At 45.7% G+C, this 20,100-nt stretch overlaps 2 protein-coding genes across 12 annotated transcripts in view; one reads left to right on the forward strand and one right to left on the reverse strand.

Moving 5' to 3' along the window:
• Positions 1–20,100, forward strand: part of cntln (centlein, centrosomal protein) — a 226,198-nt gene that overhangs the window by 121,110 nt on the left and 84,988 nt on the right. For all 9 annotated transcript variants that reach the window (XR_015065994.1, XM_085911193.1, XM_085911192.1 and 6 more), the window contains one exon: positions 19,844–19,871. Coding sequence is in view for 8 of the 9 variants with exons in the window: in XM_085911193.1 (XP_085767319.1) it covers positions 19,844–19,871 (28 nt within the window). In the remaining variant the exon portion in view is untranslated. The remainder of the gene's footprint in view (positions 1–19,843; positions 19,872–20,100) is intronic.
• Positions 1–20,100, reverse strand: part of bnc2 (basonuclin zinc finger protein 2) — a 106,756-nt gene that overhangs the window by 62,955 nt on the left and 23,701 nt on the right. For 2 of the 3 annotated variants that reach the window (XM_085911197.1, XM_085911199.1), the window contains exon 2: positions 984–1,325. In XM_085911197.1, coding sequence (XP_085767323.1) covers positions 984–1,325 — 342 coding nt within the window. Of the gene's footprint in view, positions 1–983; positions 1,326–1,616; positions 1,926–20,100 lie in introns of those variants that run through there. The other variant, XM_085911198.1, reaches the window with a different exon arrangement.

The raw sequence follows: 20,100 nt of genomic DNA on the forward strand, positions 1-20,100 counted from the left end.
CATTATCTCATGAGAAAATGACGCAAAAGGAGGAAAGGCGATGAATTGCGACAAAACAATCAGTTCATCCAAAACATTGTGAACGCGGATTCGGTGCAGGTGCCCAATCCACCTGACCTCCTCATCCACACGCAGCATTTGCGTAAAATACATCACTTCAGCATTATAAAATGTCAAATACGCCCAATTTAAAAAAACAACAACACCTAAAGATGCTTTCAAATGTAAACCTCGTTGCAGCTTGAAAGTTTCTCCCACTTTTGCGCCCCACATGCTTGTTGCGCAACCGTGACAACGTGTGCCTGGTACCGAGAGCCTCGCAGGTCCCGCTATGATGGACTGCAAGCCAACAAGCATCCTCTATCTTTACTGTCTCCCCCCCTCACACACACACACACACACACACACACATGCACACTGACACACACACACATGCACGCCCGCACACAACCAGCGCGCCGTTTCGTGACTGAGCCTCCCGAAACTCCAACCAAAAACCCAATCGAAATAAAACAAACTATCTCACCGATTAATGAAGTTAAAAACGATTACGTCGTATCATCTGCGAGCGAGAGGCAAAAAAATATCGGGGGGGGATATGATGCCTCTTCACACCGCTTCCATCCTCCGACCACCGGACACCCGGTGATCGCTCGCGCTCCTCTGCGCGAACGTATCCGCGCCGAGGGCTCCTTGCCTCGGCCACGGCAAGTCAAATGACATGCTTCCAGAGATGGAAGTTTTTTTTTTTTACAAAAGCAAAAGTCCAGCCATGACATTTAAAAGCAACCATGGGTATCTTGTAATCCATCACTTTGTGTGAATTTTGACACTATTATTTGAGAGACGCAGCAGTTGTTAAATAACACACAGCAGCAGTTCAAAGTTTGACAAGACACTTTTTGGGACCACCGCAATGTACAAGATGAAGAAGTGGAATGGGTGGTGGTGGGGGGGGGAGACCAAGAGTTGATCCTTCATACCTGCTGGGACATTCTGTAGAGGAGGTTGCCGTCAGTGGTCTGCTGCTGCCATGTCCCCATGAAGCCCGGCTGCTCAGCACTAGGCGGTCTGGTGCTGAACTGCATGGAGCTCTCGCCCGCTCCCCCGGCGCCCGCACCACCGCTGCTACGACTGGAGGGCTCTCTGTCGGGGCCGGCGGCGGCTCCGTGCTCAGCCTTGGCCGCTGCAGGCTGAGGAAGAGGCGGCGTGCTGCTGCTGGGCGTCTCCGGGTCACTGCCGGTGGTCGTGCTGGTGGTGGCGGCGGCGGGCTCCTGTGGGGCTGTGTGGCGCTCACTGCTGCCTCTCACATCTGCCTCCTTGGACTTGATGGGGGTGGGGGGGGGGGGGGAGAAAGGGAGGAGGGGGGGGGGGGAGAAAAGTAAGTGAAGGTGGGTTCTTTTTGGAGTTGCCCTCCCTCTTTTGTTTGGTGGGGGGGGAGTTGCGAGATGAGTGCGGCCAATTTGCAACGGGGCCTTGAGTAGGAGTTGATGAGGACGCGAAATGGGGACACTAAATAAAAACGGGGAGGGGGCGGCGGCTCACTTTCTGAACGCAACCGCAAAAAAATCAAAGTAGCATCAAAAGTGCAGAAGAAGCAACACAAAACGTCTTACCATCAACTCTGTGTGTGTCCCAGCAACGTGAAGATGAGTGGGAGCGCTCCACGAGCTTCCTCTCTCTCGCTCTCTTTCTAAGATCTCTCTCCCTCTCTTTCCTCTGAGCGTGTCTGTCCCCTTTGCTTTCCTGTTGTGTCCGCCTCCTTCTACTCTCTCCGTAGTCCGCCGAGGAAGTGGACACAGCGCTTTAGCCCGACTCGTGTTTGTGTCTGCGCGCGCGTAAGTGTCTCGGTTTGTGCGTGTGCGCTCCGGACTGAGATGCTCAATGACATCGCGCCACTCTCTCTCTCTCTCTCTCTCTCTCTCTCTCTCTCTCTCTCTCTCTCTCTCTCTCTCTCTCTCTCTCTCTCTCTCTCTCTCTCTCTCTCTCTCTCTCTCTCTCTCTCTCTCTCTCTCTCGCTCACTTTCTCGCTCTCTCCTACACACGCACGCACACACACACCTCCTCAGCCCAGGGTAAAGGAGGCGGGGGCAAAGTGAAGGAGAGGGGTGGAGGGGTTGCTAGTGATTTGGGGGGGGGGGGTTGTCCTGCTGCCTCATTACCATGTTTGCTGCGAGCGACACGCGGGACCGTTCCGACACACACGGTCATGTCCTCTTAAAACACAAAGAAAAATATCACTTGAAAATATAGCTTATGTGATAAAATGGGAAATCCCCCCCCCCCCCCCCTCCCGCCTAAATCCGAGTCAGACTGTCAGTTTGATGAAACACACTTCTGAAATAACAAATTGGCACAGATTACCTTTAATAATATTATTATAGCCTGGCTGATTTAATCGGCCAATATTAGCACTTTTAAAATGGTCAATTAGCAGTTTTTTTTTTTCAATCTTCTCTTTTTTTTTTTTTTTTTTTACACACATTAAAACATTATACAGAGAATTGGGAAAAATAAAATGTTTGCCTCTGTTGAAAAGTTCAACAAACACTGAAGGCCAAAGTTTTGTAAAACAGTCAAAAGCGCTTCTGCCAGTTATTTTATTGCTGGTCAACTTGAAACGAATCGGCTAATGAATCGGTGATCGGAATTTTACGTATAGATATGAAATATCATTTTGACACTATTTACATTAAAAATGTCACTTTGACATGCATTTTTTTTTAAACCATTTTGCACTTGAATGTGTGTAGTTAGTCCCCAAAACAAAAATTTGCAAATGAAATAATAGGACAGAAAAAAAGGAATCAATAGACTTGTTCTACCGACAAAAATCTGCCGCCTTTGTTTGACTTTCCGCGACTCTAATGAGAGACTAATGGAACGCAGGCAGGCTGCCACCAGCACACACACACACACACACACACACACACACACACACACACACACACACACACACACACACACACACACACACACACACAGACAGCCCCCCCCCCCCCCCCCGCAGAGGCTTACGAATTTTAATTAAGAAAAAAATGAGGAAGAGGTTCCATTTTAGCCAAATTGGTCCCCACAGCAGCAGCAGTCAAAAAGTGAGGGGGGGGGTGAGCACACACATACACACACACCACCATAGCATAGATCTACACGACCTAGAGTGGGTCACATCTTCAACAATGAAGCCATCCCATCTGCTGCTCCTCCTTCTGATCTTCTTTCAAATTGCATCTTGTCAGCTTCGTGCTGCCTTACCGAGCTCAAAGTTGTAATGCACGAAACCCGTCTTAATCCGATGAAACGACAAGACGGAGATCCGCTCTTTCTCCATCATGTCTCGGAAATGCACTTTTTTTTTTTTTGGTCAATTCAAGTGGCACTCTTGTGTTTCAAGCTTGCAGCATCCGGTTAATAGCTGTCATTTGTGCACTCGACTAGGATGCTGTTAATGGCTTAGATGACAAAAAGAAAGAAACGATCGGGCAAGTTTGCACGGAAAATGACAAAGATAAAGAAAAAAATAATAACGGTGCCACCATCAACCCCACCCACCCTCAGGGAAAGGGTCCATGACGAAGACCATATAATTAACTCGAGGCTCAGCTACGGATCAATTACCAGACAAGCAAGTGATAGGCGAATCAATGCAAGATCATCAGCCTCGTTATCACTGTTGCAACTCATTAGAGGGAAAGTGAGGTAGAGAGAGAGGCAGATGATATTGGGAAGGGGGGGGGGGGGGTCGGTGGCTTCATTTTTTTTGAGGGAGGGGGGGGGGGGGGGTGGCCACTAAAGCCCGTAAAGACAGAGCGCAGCCGCCCCGGCTCTGCGGCAACAGCCACCGAGGCTTGTATGGATCAATAGAAGAGTGGCTGTGAGGTTAAAGCTCTGCCGCGCCATCCTTATTCCCCAGACACAAACGCACTCTGACATGACAACGAGGCTTCTAGAAAAAGTCAAAAGTTTTAGTCTAATTGTGAGTTCTTTGGAATAAATTAGAAAATAAAATTGGCAAATGACAAATTATGCTGATTCGAAAAGTAGCGGGAATCAAAATCAACTTTAGCATCTATTTTTGGCAACTGTTTTTTTGGTTTTTTTTGTAATGGCCCAGGGCTGCTACTGTCTGTCTGTGACCTTTTTACCTCATATTTCCGTGAATACATTTTAGTAAGTGAATTAGTTAGTTTAAAGTACTGTGACTTAGCTTGAGCGACCGATGGATCTAAACAGGAGCACGTGGCTAAGGACCGCTAGCGTCAGTGACATTTCGCTAATGGTGCGACACGATTGTCGTTAGCTTGAATGGTAACTGTACTCAAACCGTAGTCGCAATTGCTTCTGACCTTCAACAAATATTTTCGTCACCTTGTTCATGTTTAGCTATTTTTTTTTAACGGTGTTCGCCCACAACTTACAACATGGCTTTACGTCACTGACCTTTACCTCAAACTTTCTTTCTATAATGGGTTCCACACAGTTTTTGTTCATCAATTCATACTCCCTGTGACTTTTAACAAATAGTTAAAAGTCAGATTTCCTCAGGAAAACCTGTATTAATTAGCTTAAGTGATACTAAGTGTTAGCACATGTCTCAAGGCTGCTATTGTCTTTAACCTTTGGCTATTTTTTTTTACGTCCACTACTTGTACACATGCAAAGTTAGTCATCCAATAAGAATCTGTCTTCGTAAACTCGAGCGCTGCCTTGACCTAAGACGGAGCACAAGGCTCAGGGCTGGCACTGTCGCTGACCTGATTTATGCCTTACAGGGATGTTCACACGCGCATAAATCTGCACAGAGTGCATGTGTCCATGTGACAAGGCATGGCGTGTCGATCAGATGGCACCGGGGATAGAAGTGTCACTGTTTGTCGACAGAGCCACAGGACATCACATGAGAGTAGCTCGCTTGTGATCGCGGGCAAAAGGGGAGAGAGCGGCGGGGGCACCCAAAGGTCTCCACGTAATGAGACGCAGCCACATGATCGCCGGGTGTCGCTCGTCGAGGCGCCCGCCCCTTCGCTAAAAAAGCGCTGCTACTACTGCTAGCGACGACATTTGGCAGATAGTGTTTGTTTGGCGATATAAAAAGTCTGCACACCCTTGTTAAAATGCTAGGATTTTTTGATATTCAAAGAAACACGCACATCATAATTGTGTAAAACTAGAATAGAAGTTATTTCAATAAAATGGCTGGAAATGAAATATAGAAACCTGAAATACTGCATTTGCACAAGTGTGCACACCCTCTTATAGCCGTGTTCATAATAAACTAATCACGATTTGAAATATCTCTGATTAAAGTATAGCTGTTGTAGTTGGCTCTTGCTGCCGATTAGCTTTTAGGGTGCTTAGCCATGGACCCTGTCAAAAAGCAAATGGATGATTGGGAATGTTTCCATAACTTTAATCTAGCCTTCAAAACTGAAATGGACTTTGAAAGGAAAAAGGTTTTAAGATGCACTTCAACTTTTTGGTGGATCTAAAATGTGATAATGAGGATGAAGACAATGTTGAGGTGGGAGAAGCAGAGTTGGAGTTCCATCACTTGCCTAATGACCGGGGTGCATCCTCCCCGTTGGTTCTCCCTTTTCCTCACACTTGGATAATTCTCCTCTAATCATCTCCACCCTCATTTAGTTCCCTCTGAGCTCTCCCTCCCTCCCTCCCTCCCTCTCTCCTCACCTCATCAGACAGGCCTCCACCTCATCGCCGCATCGCCTCCATCCCCTCACTTCTGTCCTCTCCCGCTGACCCGTACCCCAATCCCCCCCCCCACTCCCCCCACAGTCACAGGGCCTTGTGTCTCTACCTGCCAGCCTCCCTGACAGCCCCCCCGTCCCCCTTGCTGCCCCCCCTGAGAGGAGACCGCCTGACCATCCGGAACGCTGCCGTGGCAACCCCTGCCAGCGCCCCCTATTTCACACCCCTCTTCCCTCCCTCCCTCCCTCCCGCCCCACCTTCAGCTTGATCCCCCCCCCCCGAAACCGCAGCGAGTTTGACAAAGTGCTTTTTTTGCACTTCTTCTCTTTGTCTCTCATTATTTAGTTTCGAACTTTTTTTTTTTTTTTTTTACTTTGACCTTCTTCTGCTCTTACGTCAGTCCAAAACGAGGTACGCCGGCCACTGTTTTTACCGGAAACCGATTGAGTGGGCTGCAACCCCGAATTTATGCCGACTGCGGCGTTTTACACTATGAGTCTTTGTGACTACGAGTGTGTGTATGTGCAGATGTGTCCCGAGTGAAGGATTGAGATGGGGGGGGGGGGGGAGTGGTGTGGGCAACCAGCTGTGCGTGCGCTCCGTGGCGAGCTGGTGAAGTAATGGGAACCACACATTTAATACGAGCCCCAAACTTATTGCGAGTAACAGGGATGTCCGCGACTGCTTTTGATACGGCCAACAGAAATGACCTCACGTAAGCCGGGAGACATTCCAAAAGATCTGTGCACCATCTGAAAAAAAAAAATGAATAGAAAAAAAAAATAGAATGCAGAAGGAGGCAAACATGTGGATCACATTAGGAGGCCGAGTATTTATTTACGGCGCACACGACAAGAAACATAACCGCTGACAACACAACAAACACTGGTGACTCGACGATGCCTCAATAAAATTTAATGTCACGCAGACGATCCCGATGTAGTAAAGAAAAAAACGATCACTGTTTGATTTATGATGAGTGGAATAAAAAGAGAGGCGTTAAGCTTTCGAAGGATTGTTTCATTTAGATTTGCATCCTCGTCGGTTTCTTGCACAACAAAGCACAAGAGCGCAGCCTTTTGATTTTGCGCTTGCCCAAAATTGAACTATTTACATTGTTAAATGTTTTTTTTTTATTGTACCGTATAGATCATTTGGACTTATTGGATCATTTCTGAAGTTGAGGAAATCCTGAATGTCAAAGTGGAACACAAAATTACCCCAAATATTCAAATAAAAAAATTACATAATATTACAAATACAAATTTTAACAAAAAAATAAGTAAAATAAAAATGAGACAATCCCAAATAATGACAATGACTAAAAATAGTCCAATAGTCTTCAGACGTGCCATAGCTTTAAAATAAAAGTTACTCTAAAGGCACACATTGTATCGTCAAGTCCAAGAAAAAACTCTGAGTGTCAAAAGGGGGTAGAAAAAACCCCCAGAAATAATAAAGGCCCCGCCATCAGGTTTCAATTACAAGCGAGAGAGTGCGGGTTAAGTGAACATCAAGTGGTATTAAAATATATCGGAGGTCACTGGCATTGAGAGCCTTTGTTGAAAGCTCTCACGTATTCACACACGCTTGCGCGCTGCCGCCGAGCTGCGTTATTTGATTAGCGCACATGTAGCCGCAGATTTGCCATGAAGGCTTTTAGTTTGACACGCGTCTGGGAACCACTTCCACACAGGACAACGTGTTTGTAGAAAATGAGCGACAGGAAGAAATGTAGAACCTTAATTTGAAGACAAAATGTGCAAGGTAAACAAGAAAAAATAGCAAACCCAGTGCCGGTTAGCTTCTATTTATGCTAGCTAAAAATGCTACTTGACAGTTCCCATCCATCTCAAACCTCATTTCTGCCCCCGAGTAAGGTAAACAATAAAAAAATAGCTAACCGAGTGCCTGTTAGCTTCTTTTTATGCTAGCTAAAAATGCTACTTAACGGTTCCCATCCATCCCAAACCTCATTTTTGCCCCCGATGAGGTTTTTTGTTCTGCCTGTCCTCATTTTAGCGTCCGTCCTCCGTCTGGTCTTGTTCCATCAGCCCCGCAGAGGCAGACCGATGGCCTCGGCATCCCCAGAGGCGACAGACATAAAGGGGCTGTGAATGGATGGATGGATGGATGCATGGTGAAGGGGACGAAACCGGCGGCTAAATTATTAAGTGACACTTCGCTTCACTTTGAGACACACACACACATGCGGCGAGAGGGTAAAAGCATTAGAACATTTAGCCCCCTGAATGCACCCGACAACTCCACTACATGCTAACTCCCGTCAAAATCATCAAACTGGGCCCGGGGCTCTTAAAATTTTTACGCTACGGCTTGAAGGGACGTTGCGGAGCCTCAAAGGCTTTCCGAGAGTGACTGGCCCTGTCATCGCGGCCATCGTCGCCGATAAATAAGTAACGACGCTAAGCGGCATCGCCGCCCAGTTGACAGCGCCAAGTCACTGTGAACATCAGCGAGCCAACGTGCGGGTGTGTGCGGGTGCCTTCTGACAGCTTCCGAGGGAGGGGGTGAGGGTGGGGGCCTTTGCGCGAATGTGCTAAAGTGGGCTTTTGTTCACTTAGGTTGCACCTGGCCTTGATTTCCTGAGGACAAGGTTGGAGCACACCAAGGCCGAGCTCTTCTTTAATTGGCCACATCAGGAGACTCGGATGATGGGCCATTTGGCTCGCTTTGGATTCCTGCTACCACGTTACGAGTCGGGAACAAGGGCACGGATAAAACGACGTTATTCAATATGATCCTTTTAAATCCGCGCCTACAGCGGATGCTAGGCTAAGCTAAACTTTTTCAAAAGGGTAGCGCGTAGGTTTTGAAGATGCTTCAACTTTCTAAATGCAAACAAAATAACAAAAGGGTAATTAATCGGGGGAAAAAAAAACGTAAATAAATCGGCAAATCGTTTAGACTGTTTTCAAATGCAACAAGGTCCAGAAATCAGCACAATTATAATTTCAATCATTTTGTAAATCGGTCGCTAATGGAATCAATGTTAATCAGAGCAGTCTCTTTCGACGCAGTAATAGGTAAAAAAAACAAAAACGTTTTGAGCGTAGAAAACAGGACACAGTGGCAGTGTGAAAACGCTTTGCCTGCCAGTGGTTGCCCTTCATTTTATGTGTGTATGTTCGTGTGTGAAGTTTCGCCGTCTAATTGCAAGCGGAGACTCCTTTAATTAACACACAGTGAAGCTCCCGAGGGGTGCGAGCGGGCACGGCGCATGTGTGACGAGTTCCTTCGCAGCCAACCTGTGGGACGCGTGAGCCTAATCAGAGCCTTTTAAGTCGTGCCATGTTCGCGCCAGAGGATTCACCCAAGACGCACTCTTTATTTTAATTATTATTTTTTTTTTTTAGTCCTGAGAAATGAGACAAGCGAGGAGGTCTGTTCTGGTCTTAAGAACAAAACAGGAAAGGCCTTAAAAATGTTGAATTGGAAAATAAAAAAGCACTTTGAAGTTCTTGGCAAAAAAAAAAAAAATACTCATACATCCATTTTTCGGGTTATCGTCTCGAGCCTAAATGTGACGACGTTTGAAATTTTTGTCCTTTTTTTCAGCTATCCCCAACTCGCTTCCCCTTCTTCATTTATTCTTTAAATATAAGCCAACCTTCTTTTTTTTTTTCACGATTCCTGCCAATTTGGACAGATGCCCTACCGTCAAAGACGGATTACACCACGCCGTATATCAAAGCCAATCAATCTTGCACCCCTGGAAGGCATCACTCGCCCAATGAATAATTACGGCTTTCCAAATAGGAAGTAGCCATGCCAAAGTGTTGCCACGGCCGCTATTTTTGGGAGGGGGGTAATAGGTCGGGCAGGTTGTGTGGTCCAAAAAGAGAGGAAGAAGACACAAAACATGACTACAATACCAAACCTTATACAAATAGTTGATATTTTTTTCTAGTATTTACTTTCTTCCGATCTCTGATTGACTTCAACGGTCTCACAGGTCAGAGTGCCACCTGTTGTTTCAACATGAGCGCTTGACAGCATGTGAATACAATTTTATCGGGTATTAATTAGCAAAAGAAATAGCCTCATTGTGGTTGAAATTCCATTCCTGTGTTTCTCCACTTTGAACAGTGGACATGTGTTACCCTGTAGCTGAGGGCGTACAAACACAAATAAAGCAGATTAGACAGAGAGAAAATACAGTACACAGTCCTTAATCCCGCACATGATGCATTTATGTGTGCAGGGGGAAAAAAAATATCGATATGAAATTCTCCCACGCATGAGAGCAGATGGAGGAAGTGGCGGCGAAGGAAGGGAGGGAAAGCAGCGGGTGGAACAGCGGGGCGGGCTGTGCTGAAAGCTGGAGCGTGTCGTTTAAAAAAAAGTGGCTGACTCAGCGATGGCCATTGGTGGCGCCGAGATGCAGTCGAGTATCGGGCAAACACACAGAGACACAAATTGACCGCGCACGGTTGACTTGTTTATTTTATTTACTTTATTCTTTTTTACAACCAAGTCCAGGTGTTTACAGTACATCTGGATCGGTACGATAGCTAGTTAGCTAGCTCTAGATAGCTAGCTAGCTATAAGGAGATAGACAGAATCTTTTTTTAGGGGAACAAATGAATCACCAGCACCCTCATAAAAGTACATTATTGAGTAATAGCTGCTGATATTTACACCATCCAGATAGGAATCTCCAATTACAAATGTCTTGTAACTTCAAGAAGTCGACACGAGCGTTTTTTACGAGAAGCACGCAACAGATGATTTTCAGCCAGGCTCGGGAGGGAGCGAGAGAGCTGAGAGAAAGTGGAAAGAAAGCACAAGCGAGGGAGACATAACTGCAAATGACTCAAGCCAGCGGGGAAATTCCTTAGACAGCACAACTAGCAGCGAAGGCTAAACACAGCCGCCGCGTCTGGGTGTTGGCAGACACAAAACACAGCCACGGTCCCGGAGCCTCAAACGCACTTCCTAAAAGCCTTGGCGACCTTTATCGACATAAGCCATCGGCCTTATCTACTATACGATACGCTCATGAGTGCTAGCGTACCGCTTCGGATTGAACTTTCAAAGCAACGCTATGTCGCTGTTGTTTTGTTAACCTATACATGTTAAAATCAAAAAGAAAATGTCCTTGCCATTCCAACACTGTTGGATCAGCCGGGACGTCGCATGATTTCATTTTACTTGCGATCATCGCTTGTCCATTTGTGACGTCAATATCAGTTGACAGCAGGTGGCAGTACAGGACAAAATGGCCGCCGCTAAGATGGATTTTTCAGTTTATTTCTTCTTCTTTGGCCGTGTTTGAAATGACAGCTTGAGGGATGTCTGTCTTGATGGGGTTTCAGACTCCATAGTTTGTTCGACGTGTTTTCCTTACATGGAGCTTGGTGGGGGGGGGGGGCGACTTTGGCGGTTCCACTCGCTACAGTATTTCTGCTCCGTACGGCTTTTTGAAGTAAGCAATTATTGGTCATTAAAAGTCACTTCTCGTTGACTCTTGACCTTGGCTGCCTGTTTGAAATAACACACTCCAAGCTCCGCACTCCCCGGCCTCTTTTTGTCTCGCTAAATAGCGCTCAAGCAGTTGTGTCAAATGACATCTTATTTATTTGCCCGAAAGCAGAAGCTGAAGCCTTCTCCTTCAATTTTCCCACCAGCCAGTCCGGTTGCCCATTGCCAGTAACTGGGGACAGAGCTGTCCTAATGGCACGGCAGGAATTCGCAAACAGAGACGAGGGAGCAAACCAAGGTTACGGAGACGGAGGGGGTGCGGGCACGCTCCCAAACGCAGGCGGGCGGCGATGCGGCCGGCCACAATCTGGGGTCCTTCTGCTGACGAACCACTCTAGGACTCACACGACGTTAGGCCTTGCCACGCGCCAAATTTTTCCAGGAGGCACAAATTGTTTGAAGATGGCAAAATCTTGACGAGTGAACTCTGGACATTCATTATTATTGTCCATTTGGGCTTGCCATTCTTACATTTGACTGTTTATTGCTTAGAAGGCGGGGCTTCGCCTGGTGAGTGATGTGGGCGTCAGCCAATGAGAGTGAAGACCTGGATAACCTTTGCGGTTCATTTTCGGCCATTTTTAGGCGCCATTTTGTTTGCTAATTTAAAACGTGTCCTGGATTGTGATGATGTTAAATAGCTTAAAATGTCCGCATTGCGTGTGAGCAAATGTTGATGATTAAACACAAAAACGAACAACTCAGCTCGACGAGGTCAGAACTTGACCGAACGTGTTGAATGCAAAGGTGCACCCCAGTGTCCCGAATGTATAGCCTAGCTATCAAGAACTTGGGTGTGAGGACGCTTTGATCACTCCAGCTTTATCTTCGTGTCGGATGAAACAAAACATCTTGCGACATCACTTTTGCCTCCCTGCCAAAATCCACAAAACTCAAGTCAACACGGGACCGTGCTCCCTCATGAGCACAAATAGCTGTACCCTACGATTGCCCCCCCTCCAAAGAACAGCATTTTACCTTGCCCCCTTTTCTCATGTGAAAATAATTAAGTCCAGAAAGAGAGTGAAAGTGAGAAAGAGAAAGAAAGGGAGGGGTTGGTGGAGGGGGGATAGTGCATTCCGTTTGGCCCAAAGTGAACGACTCTGTGGGTGTCTTAGGAGCCCCGTGTAATTGCTTCCATATAGGACCCATCGATGGTCACACACACACACGTATACTCTTTGCCATGCATTCATTCCAAGCCACCGTTCCAGAATATCAAGAAAGTAAAAGTCGGAGTGACTCAGAGCAGCTGCGCGAGGCAGACGAGACAGGTTGTTACCTGCACGAGGGCGTCACATCGGCGTCCAAAAGTAAAGACGTGATTGCCAAGTGTCCCTGAAATCAATGAAGCTCGGCACAGCTGCGTGTTGGACCGCATCATGAGTGGTCCATCCGCCATTAGGGAGTCAGCTTTAACAAATAAATATCGTTATCAATGTCTCCGTCCGTGTTGGCTCTTGGATTTAAGATCAAGCCTGAAGAAAGTCATACTATTTAGAAAATATGAATCAGTTTTGGGATTTGTTTTTTGATATACATTGTATATACATATGGACTATTTGCTACGTGCAAGATTAAAATATGGCGTTACTATAAAATAACTCGTGGTAGGGTATTAAGCAGACTTATAATACTGCATTCATGTGGAAAAGGCAGAAAAATCATAGATAGCTTTTTTTTTTTTTTCCCTGCGGGTGGGGGTAGCCAGGAGGGTTGCCAGAGAATATCAAGGGGTGGCATTGACCACCCCTGGCCACCACGTAGCTCCGCCCCTGGTGACAGTTTGTTTTAGTTTTATCATTTGAAAATGTAGTCATATTTTATTCATTTACCATTTTTAAGCACACTCGTTTTATTTTATTTCTTGAATAAAAATGTTTTGGTTTTAAATAATTTGTTAGTTTTGGTAACTATAAATAATAGTGGCTAAGCATGTAATTTGTAAACTATTTGTAACTGGAATATAATTAGGATTGTGTGACATTCTCCCGATAACGCCAAACTTGCGTTTACATTTTTTTTCTAAAGTGTCTTCTAAAGGGTTTGAGCAGCTGTTCATTCACCAAACCAAAGCATTCCCCAACAAGCCCAGGAATTTCAAGGAGTGTTTCTTTTTATCGGTCCACCCGTGCCCTAAGCTAGGTAAAATTAGGTGCTGTCTTTTTGCCGCATGACTCGGCACGACTCGGGTAATGGTAATCCCTCCCTGCAAGCTACACTGCTAGAGCAAATGGAGCGAGGAGAAGGCAAAGACAAAGACCAGACAAGTACCTTTTGGAAAAAAAAATGAAAAAAAAGTGAAACGTTGAGAGCAGGTTGACACCAGCTGGCACAGAGAAACGTCAGATGCTGTCATCACTTTTTCTTGAACGCCAATGTGTTGACGGTGGCGCTAGCATGAATTCATACAAAACACATTTTATTTATCTACTTTTAACTTACTTCACAGTCTTTTAAACATTCACTACGACGTAAGTAAGTCATCATAAGTCGGGTTCCGACTTTTCATCGTCTTTCATTTGCCAAATGCGAGGAATGATTAGCCTTAGAAACAGCTAGCTAAAATTTGTGCCTTCTGTTTGAAAACCCAAAAGACATCTACCACTCTCACACATGCAAAATCCAGTAGTGAAAAGAAAGAAATCTATCTCTATTTATGCTACCAAATATGGCTCGTTTCACGATAAACGTTTCACCTTACAGTGACCCCGCAGACACGCATAGTCATCTTCAACTTAGCTGCTCAAAGCAAAATTTGTGGCACTTTTGCAATGTAAAACACACTCCTCCTTTAACCGTATTCCCCACTCGTAAATTACCTTCCTGTTTATAGACGTCATAAAAAGAGCCGACGGCGGCGCGACTGAACGAGGGTGACGGCACATAAAGAACGCAACGAAAAACGCATTGAGTCGAAATTAATCATTTCAAAAGCCGCAACTGAGCGGGAGTCGTTTTGAAATCACTTTTGAGCGTTTTAGCAGGTGTAAACGGTCACCGCGACACACAAAAGCAGGAGCGAGTAAATCATAAAATAAAATCTTGGCTCTTTAGTGGAGTTCAAATAGCAGACGGGACTCAACTGAGTGGCCGTGCGTTTATGTGAGCGACCCGGCATGTTAGCACGCTAGGCCAACCGGGTGCTGGGGCCCCACCACTTTTCAGATACTAAAATGAACGGACGTAACTCACAAAGAACCACACACACCATGAAGGGGCCAACTTATGTTAAATGACTGCTAGCAACTGAGCTAACAAATCCAAGGCATGTGCGAAACATGCTAACACTATGCCTGCGTGAGTGCGCGCTAGCCACAGCTAGCCAACGATTGGCTTAGCAAGAAAAAACAGCATTTCTAAGCGTGTATTCCATTCAAACACGCAAGCTTGAAGCCCACCTTGACGGCCCATTAGAACCACATTTTCAATCTTCCCCCTGTCACCCGACACACATGGCGTGGGCCGCCGCCTCATTCAAGCCCAACCCACGTGGGACCACTCCGCCAAGATTGGTGGAGCTCCCAGAGAACGGCGCCGAGCCTTTTTGTGTGTGTGGAGCGCATAAACGCGCGTGTCCGTCCTGGCGGAGTGGCTGTCACCGTATCAGCCAGATAAGGCGTCGTTCGGCAGCCGTTGGCGGTAATGATGCTGGGACCTCTGAGGCGAGTGGAGGGGAGGTGCTGTTTCCTGCTGATCTCATCACAACACGGTGGCACAACAGCATCGCAACACGCACACAACAGCATATACGGGCAAACACTAAGAAACACAACTACTGGTGGGAGTTTCTTTGGAACTGGACCTATATATATATATATATATACACACACACACATATACACTGTAGAAAAGTAGGACTTAATTTGAAATATAATCAAATTATAATCATTAAAATAATGACCAAAATATGAATAAACATTTTTAAATGTATAATTATTATCCATCTATTTTCTGTTATTGCTATCTTAGCATTTTTAAGAATAGTTTGTGTTGCACTGAAGGTACACAGAGATTTTTTTTAAGTGATTTTCAAATGAATTCCACCTATTCTAGTGTTATGTGTCACTCAATATAAGAATGTCAAAAATGGACAAAAACCTAACTGGCGTGGAAGCAAACACCAACCAAAAATATGAAAACTAAAGTGGATGAAAAGGCCAAAAGGCAACCTAATTTGGATTTGTTCACCATAACATGGAAGAATGATGTAAGAAACGCGCCCTGCTTTTTCAGGACAAACGCTCTTCTCGTCAACCATTGAACCGTGGAAAAACAGAAGTGGGTGGTTCCTGAGGCGCCCTACTTGGCAGGATCCACATGTTTGGCAGACACTCCAAGGAGATAGAAAAGCAGCTTCAAAACCCACACGTATCAAATCTTACATTCCGGGCGGAAAAGTAAAAAACAACCCAAAAGCTAGCGACACAATGCAATTCACGCATTGGAAATTGAAACTGCAGAAGGTCGTATATTCTCCAGCGTGTGTTTCCTCGCGTTAGGCCTGACAAAGAGGATGTGGTGAGAAGTCGGAGGAATGATACAACACAAAGCTCCGGTGTCCCGTTCCTAACCCGAAACCGCCGCTGTTTCCGCGTGTCGTCTCGGAGAGGTTTTGCGGTGCAAACTGCAGCCCGGGCCTCCATCGGACCACCGCTACGCACGGCCGGGCCAAAGAGTGAAGCCGCCGCCAGTAGATGGAGCGTGCGTTTGTTTGTGGAGCTTGTTGGCCTCGCCGCAATCGAAGACGGGGGGGGGGGGGGGGGGGGGCGACTGTCAATTGGCGTTAATGCCAAACGGTTGGGAAAAACAATCGAACAAAATGCCATTATTTCTTTGAAGGCCATCTTTGAGTGAATGCTACAAGCTACCAAAGTGTTGCGTAAGGACACAGTTGCTAAACAACTTTAGGTCGGAACTGGCCATTTGTGTGTGTGTGTGTGTGTGTGTGTGTGTGTGTGTGTGTGTGTGTGTGTGTGTGTGTGTGTGTGTGTGTGTGTGTGTGTGTGTGTGTGTGTGTAACAAAGTGCCTCCATCAGAAAGTGACACTCTGACGGAACACACAGAGTAGCAGTATGTGTGATGTTTTCCATTAACCTAAGATGAGGCGGAAGACCCACAAGACCTTCATTCATCGCCATCTCTTGCTCTCACACACATCCTATTTTTTTTTTTGGTGTGGTATTGGGGACCCTAATTGTGACACTAGCTTCTTTTCATTGCGTAGACATAAGCAAAACAGGTCAGTCCGCTACACAAAAACATTCGGCGCGATCCAACCATTAGTCGCAGGCGCTGTGATCCGCCAGGTGTGATAAAAGCGACCCCTCGGAGTAACTTGGCGAGGTGCTGAGAAGGGAGTTAAAGAAACACGGAGGGCAGCAAAGGAGACGACGCGTGGGGGGGAAAAAAATAAAAAAAAGCTCACTTTGGCGGCACAATGGCGCGCCGAGAAGCTTTGACGAGGAGCAGGGAGCGGACGAGAGCGCCGGTGGCTCCAGTGAAAGCATGTCACGTCCTAATGAATGGGGAAACGGATAAGAAGTGCAGGTAGCGATTATTGTCGAGAGGCCATTAAGGGCCAGGAGGGTGGCTTCTTTAGACTGCCGCAGTAGCTGACTAATGGACAACATCCTGTCTTCATCTCCACGGCGCATATTGTGTTGCAACTGGGGGGAGAAGGTGCGGGGGTTGGGGACATTTTTATTTTTAAAAACATGGTTTTATGTTTTGAAGATGATATTACTTTTACCATCCACCTTGTACAGCTTTGCCCCCCCCCCATTCACCCATTAACCAGCCTTCATCCATCTATAGAAAAGAAATTTGTCAGACATGGCTAGCGTTAGCAAGCCAAGTTGCATAAATTGCATTTAAAGTGCATTGGGGTTAGACGCATGCATTTAAAAAGATTTGCTTAAAGCATTGTACGACAAATAGAATAGATTTTTTTCAGGGTCAAAACCGATTAGTTCGATTAGAGGCCGATAACTGATATTTTTGAGATGATAATTTTCAGGAAAAGTGAAAATACTCGTGCCCCAATTTTTTTTTTAAATACAGTTGTCAATTCTTAACTTTGTTGAAATATATCTTTAAGAATACTTTTCAGATTTTCAAAATGTTGAAGTATTTTCCTAAGACAAATCTTAGACAGTAGTCATTTGTTTTTAAATTCTAATGAAATAGTCAAGCTCAGGTTAGCTTAGCGCTAGCTCGTTAGTGCGAGAGAAGACAGACGAATTCAAAACTTTACTGAAAGCGAATTGCAACATTCTTGTGTAACTTAATCGCATCAATAGTAATTCATCTATAATCCACTTCTTAAATTCCACTTTCACTTAGCAAAACGTTTTAACAGCGTACACATGGTGCGCCTAATTCTGTAAATCTTCCTCAACTGCACCTCTTTTATCGACTTGTCACATGTCAGCAACTTAATAATCACAGGTAAGGCAAAGAGATGTTAAAAAAAAAAAAATCACGCCATGTGCATATGTTTGCCAGAGTATTTCAAGATTTTATCCATGCCGTGCACACACGTAGCGCATCCGTTGAAATGACACTTCACTTATTAGCATTTCATTGCCATGGGTGCCGCTGCTGTTTGCCTTGGGCATTGCTCTTGGCATCAACCAGCATCACACAAACACACACACGTATAACGAAAGAAGTACGAGGGGAAAGAAAAACCAGACTTGATGCTGTGTGTGCGTCACTGAAAGAGGCGTGCGTGCGTGCATGTTGGCGCTTGTCAGCCTGTCGTTTAAAAACTTCAAAATAAACTTACCTTTTTTTGAAAGAAGCAACGGGGAGCCACATGGAAGAGAAAGAAAAGACAAGAAAAAGTTAAAATCGATCCTTCCGAATGATATAGCACATTTTGAAGGAATGAAAAGGAGCGCAGTACTTGGTTGCAACCAGCAGAGGCGCTGTCTAGTGAGGCACCATTCGTTTTCGGTCTAAACTAGTAGAAATACATTTCCGTTTGCTTTCTTTTGTTACAAAGCATTTGTCTTTTTTTTTTAAGTAAACCGCATAGAGTAAAAGTGAATAGTTTTTATAAGATTGTCTAGACTAGCCATATTTTTGCCACAAATATTTATAATAACAAAGGGAATGATCGATACGAAGATGCCATTTTTTATTTTGTTGTTGACATCTTTGCTAGGATGACAATCTGAGGTCATATGGCGGTAGCAAAGGGTTAAAGCAGAGGCGCATGTTTTTTTTTTGGGGTGGGGGGGGGGAGACAACCTCGCTTCAAATGAGCTGTGCGCCCGCTCTTGTGGCGGTAATGGGAAAATTGCAGCGGAGAGGAAGGACACACGCAATTAGAATCTGGCGAGTGGCTCTGTGGTGGGTGGGCGGTAGGAAGGAGGAGATAGAGTGAAGGGGGGGGGCGCTCAACAAGAAGACAGTACCCCCCCCCCCCCCCTCCCAAGCGCCCCTCAGGACGTGAAGTGATTTATCCGAAAGCTGGCTCTTTGTGCACTCGCGGGCGCTGAGCATTCCTCGCCGGGTGACAGCGGCCCAGATGTCAATCAAATTAGCGACCATTTGCGGCTGATTTGCCCGTGTCATTGGCAATAACGCCTGGCCGCATCTGACGGGCGAGCGCAGAGGAGTCACTCCATCGCAGCCCCTTTCTCCGTGAATGTCATCGGCCCACTTATTACGCGTTCCGTCGGGACGGAAGTGAAGAAGGAGGAGGAGATCCTCGTTTCCGCCGAGGGCATGCAAATGGGCTGCCCGCGTCTGGGGAGAGCTTGCCTCGCTTTTTAATGGAGTTGGGGGCAAAACTCATTTTGCGCCACAGAAGAGGATAATAATATCACTGTGTGTATTCATATTTTGTGTGTGTGTACACGTTTAATGTTTTCAAATTTTCACAATAAAAAGAACGCTCACTAGTTTCCACCAAAGCGGCACATTTTCAATGACATCGTAGCAGACACAGCTAATTCGATATTTTTGCTGAAATTGAGCCTTTCACAAGACCAAATCGTTTGTGTCACTTGGATACCAGACGTGATTGTCACTATGATTTTTTTTTTTTTTACATGATTGATCGGTCGTTCTCGAACACCCCCGACCCCCCCCCCCCCCCCCCTTTTTTTTTAATGTCCCCGCTATGTATGGTAATGAAGTGAATAGGTGCATGTTAGCACGCGTCGCTACCGCTGTCATTAACATAACAGCGGCAAGGCTTGATGAGCAGTGGGACGTGGCGTCACGCAGTTGTCATGTCTTGTCCAGGCGAGGCGAAAAATGTGCATGTTTTGGCACACACACACACACACACACACACACGAGGCAATGGAAGGGTGGGGCCTGTCACTGCTCAGTCACCGACTCCCTCCATTTAATGCTGGTCCTGTCACAACAAGACAGGAGCAGCATGAAGCACATCACCTCAAGGCACCACACCTCGGCCATCTTGACTGACTGTCTCACAGCACAAACACGCACACACACGATGTCACCGTGGATCAATATGACCTCCGGTGACCCCTGGCGACCCCCAGTGTCGATCTCTACAATCCAACGGCCACAAAGTAAAATGTGTTATCTTGTGGTGTGCAAGTGAGGATGTATAAAAAGTTGACTAACACTAAAACTGTTTTTCCAGCTTCGTCTCTGATCTCGTGGTTCCTGAGGTGAGTCAACGTTTGTGTCTTATGATATTGTCATATCGTGCCGTATTATTATATTACAGTACATTGCATTACATGACATAATTATGCAGTTAAATTATTATTTGGATTTTATTATTTCATCTTAAATGACCATTTTCACCTTATTTTGTTTGAAAAATACTATAAAAATCCCATGATTATTATTTTATCATAGTTACATGATTTTATATTATCCCTGAGTAACAACGTT

The sequence above is a fragment of the Syngnathus leptorhynchus genome, chromosome 5 (genome assembly GCF_054491065.1).
Source record: "Syngnathus leptorhynchus isolate UIUO chromosome 5, UIUO_Slep, whole genome shotgun sequence".
NCBI classification, from domain to species: Eukaryota; Metazoa; Chordata; class Actinopteri; order Syngnathiformes; family Syngnathidae; genus Syngnathus; species Syngnathus leptorhynchus.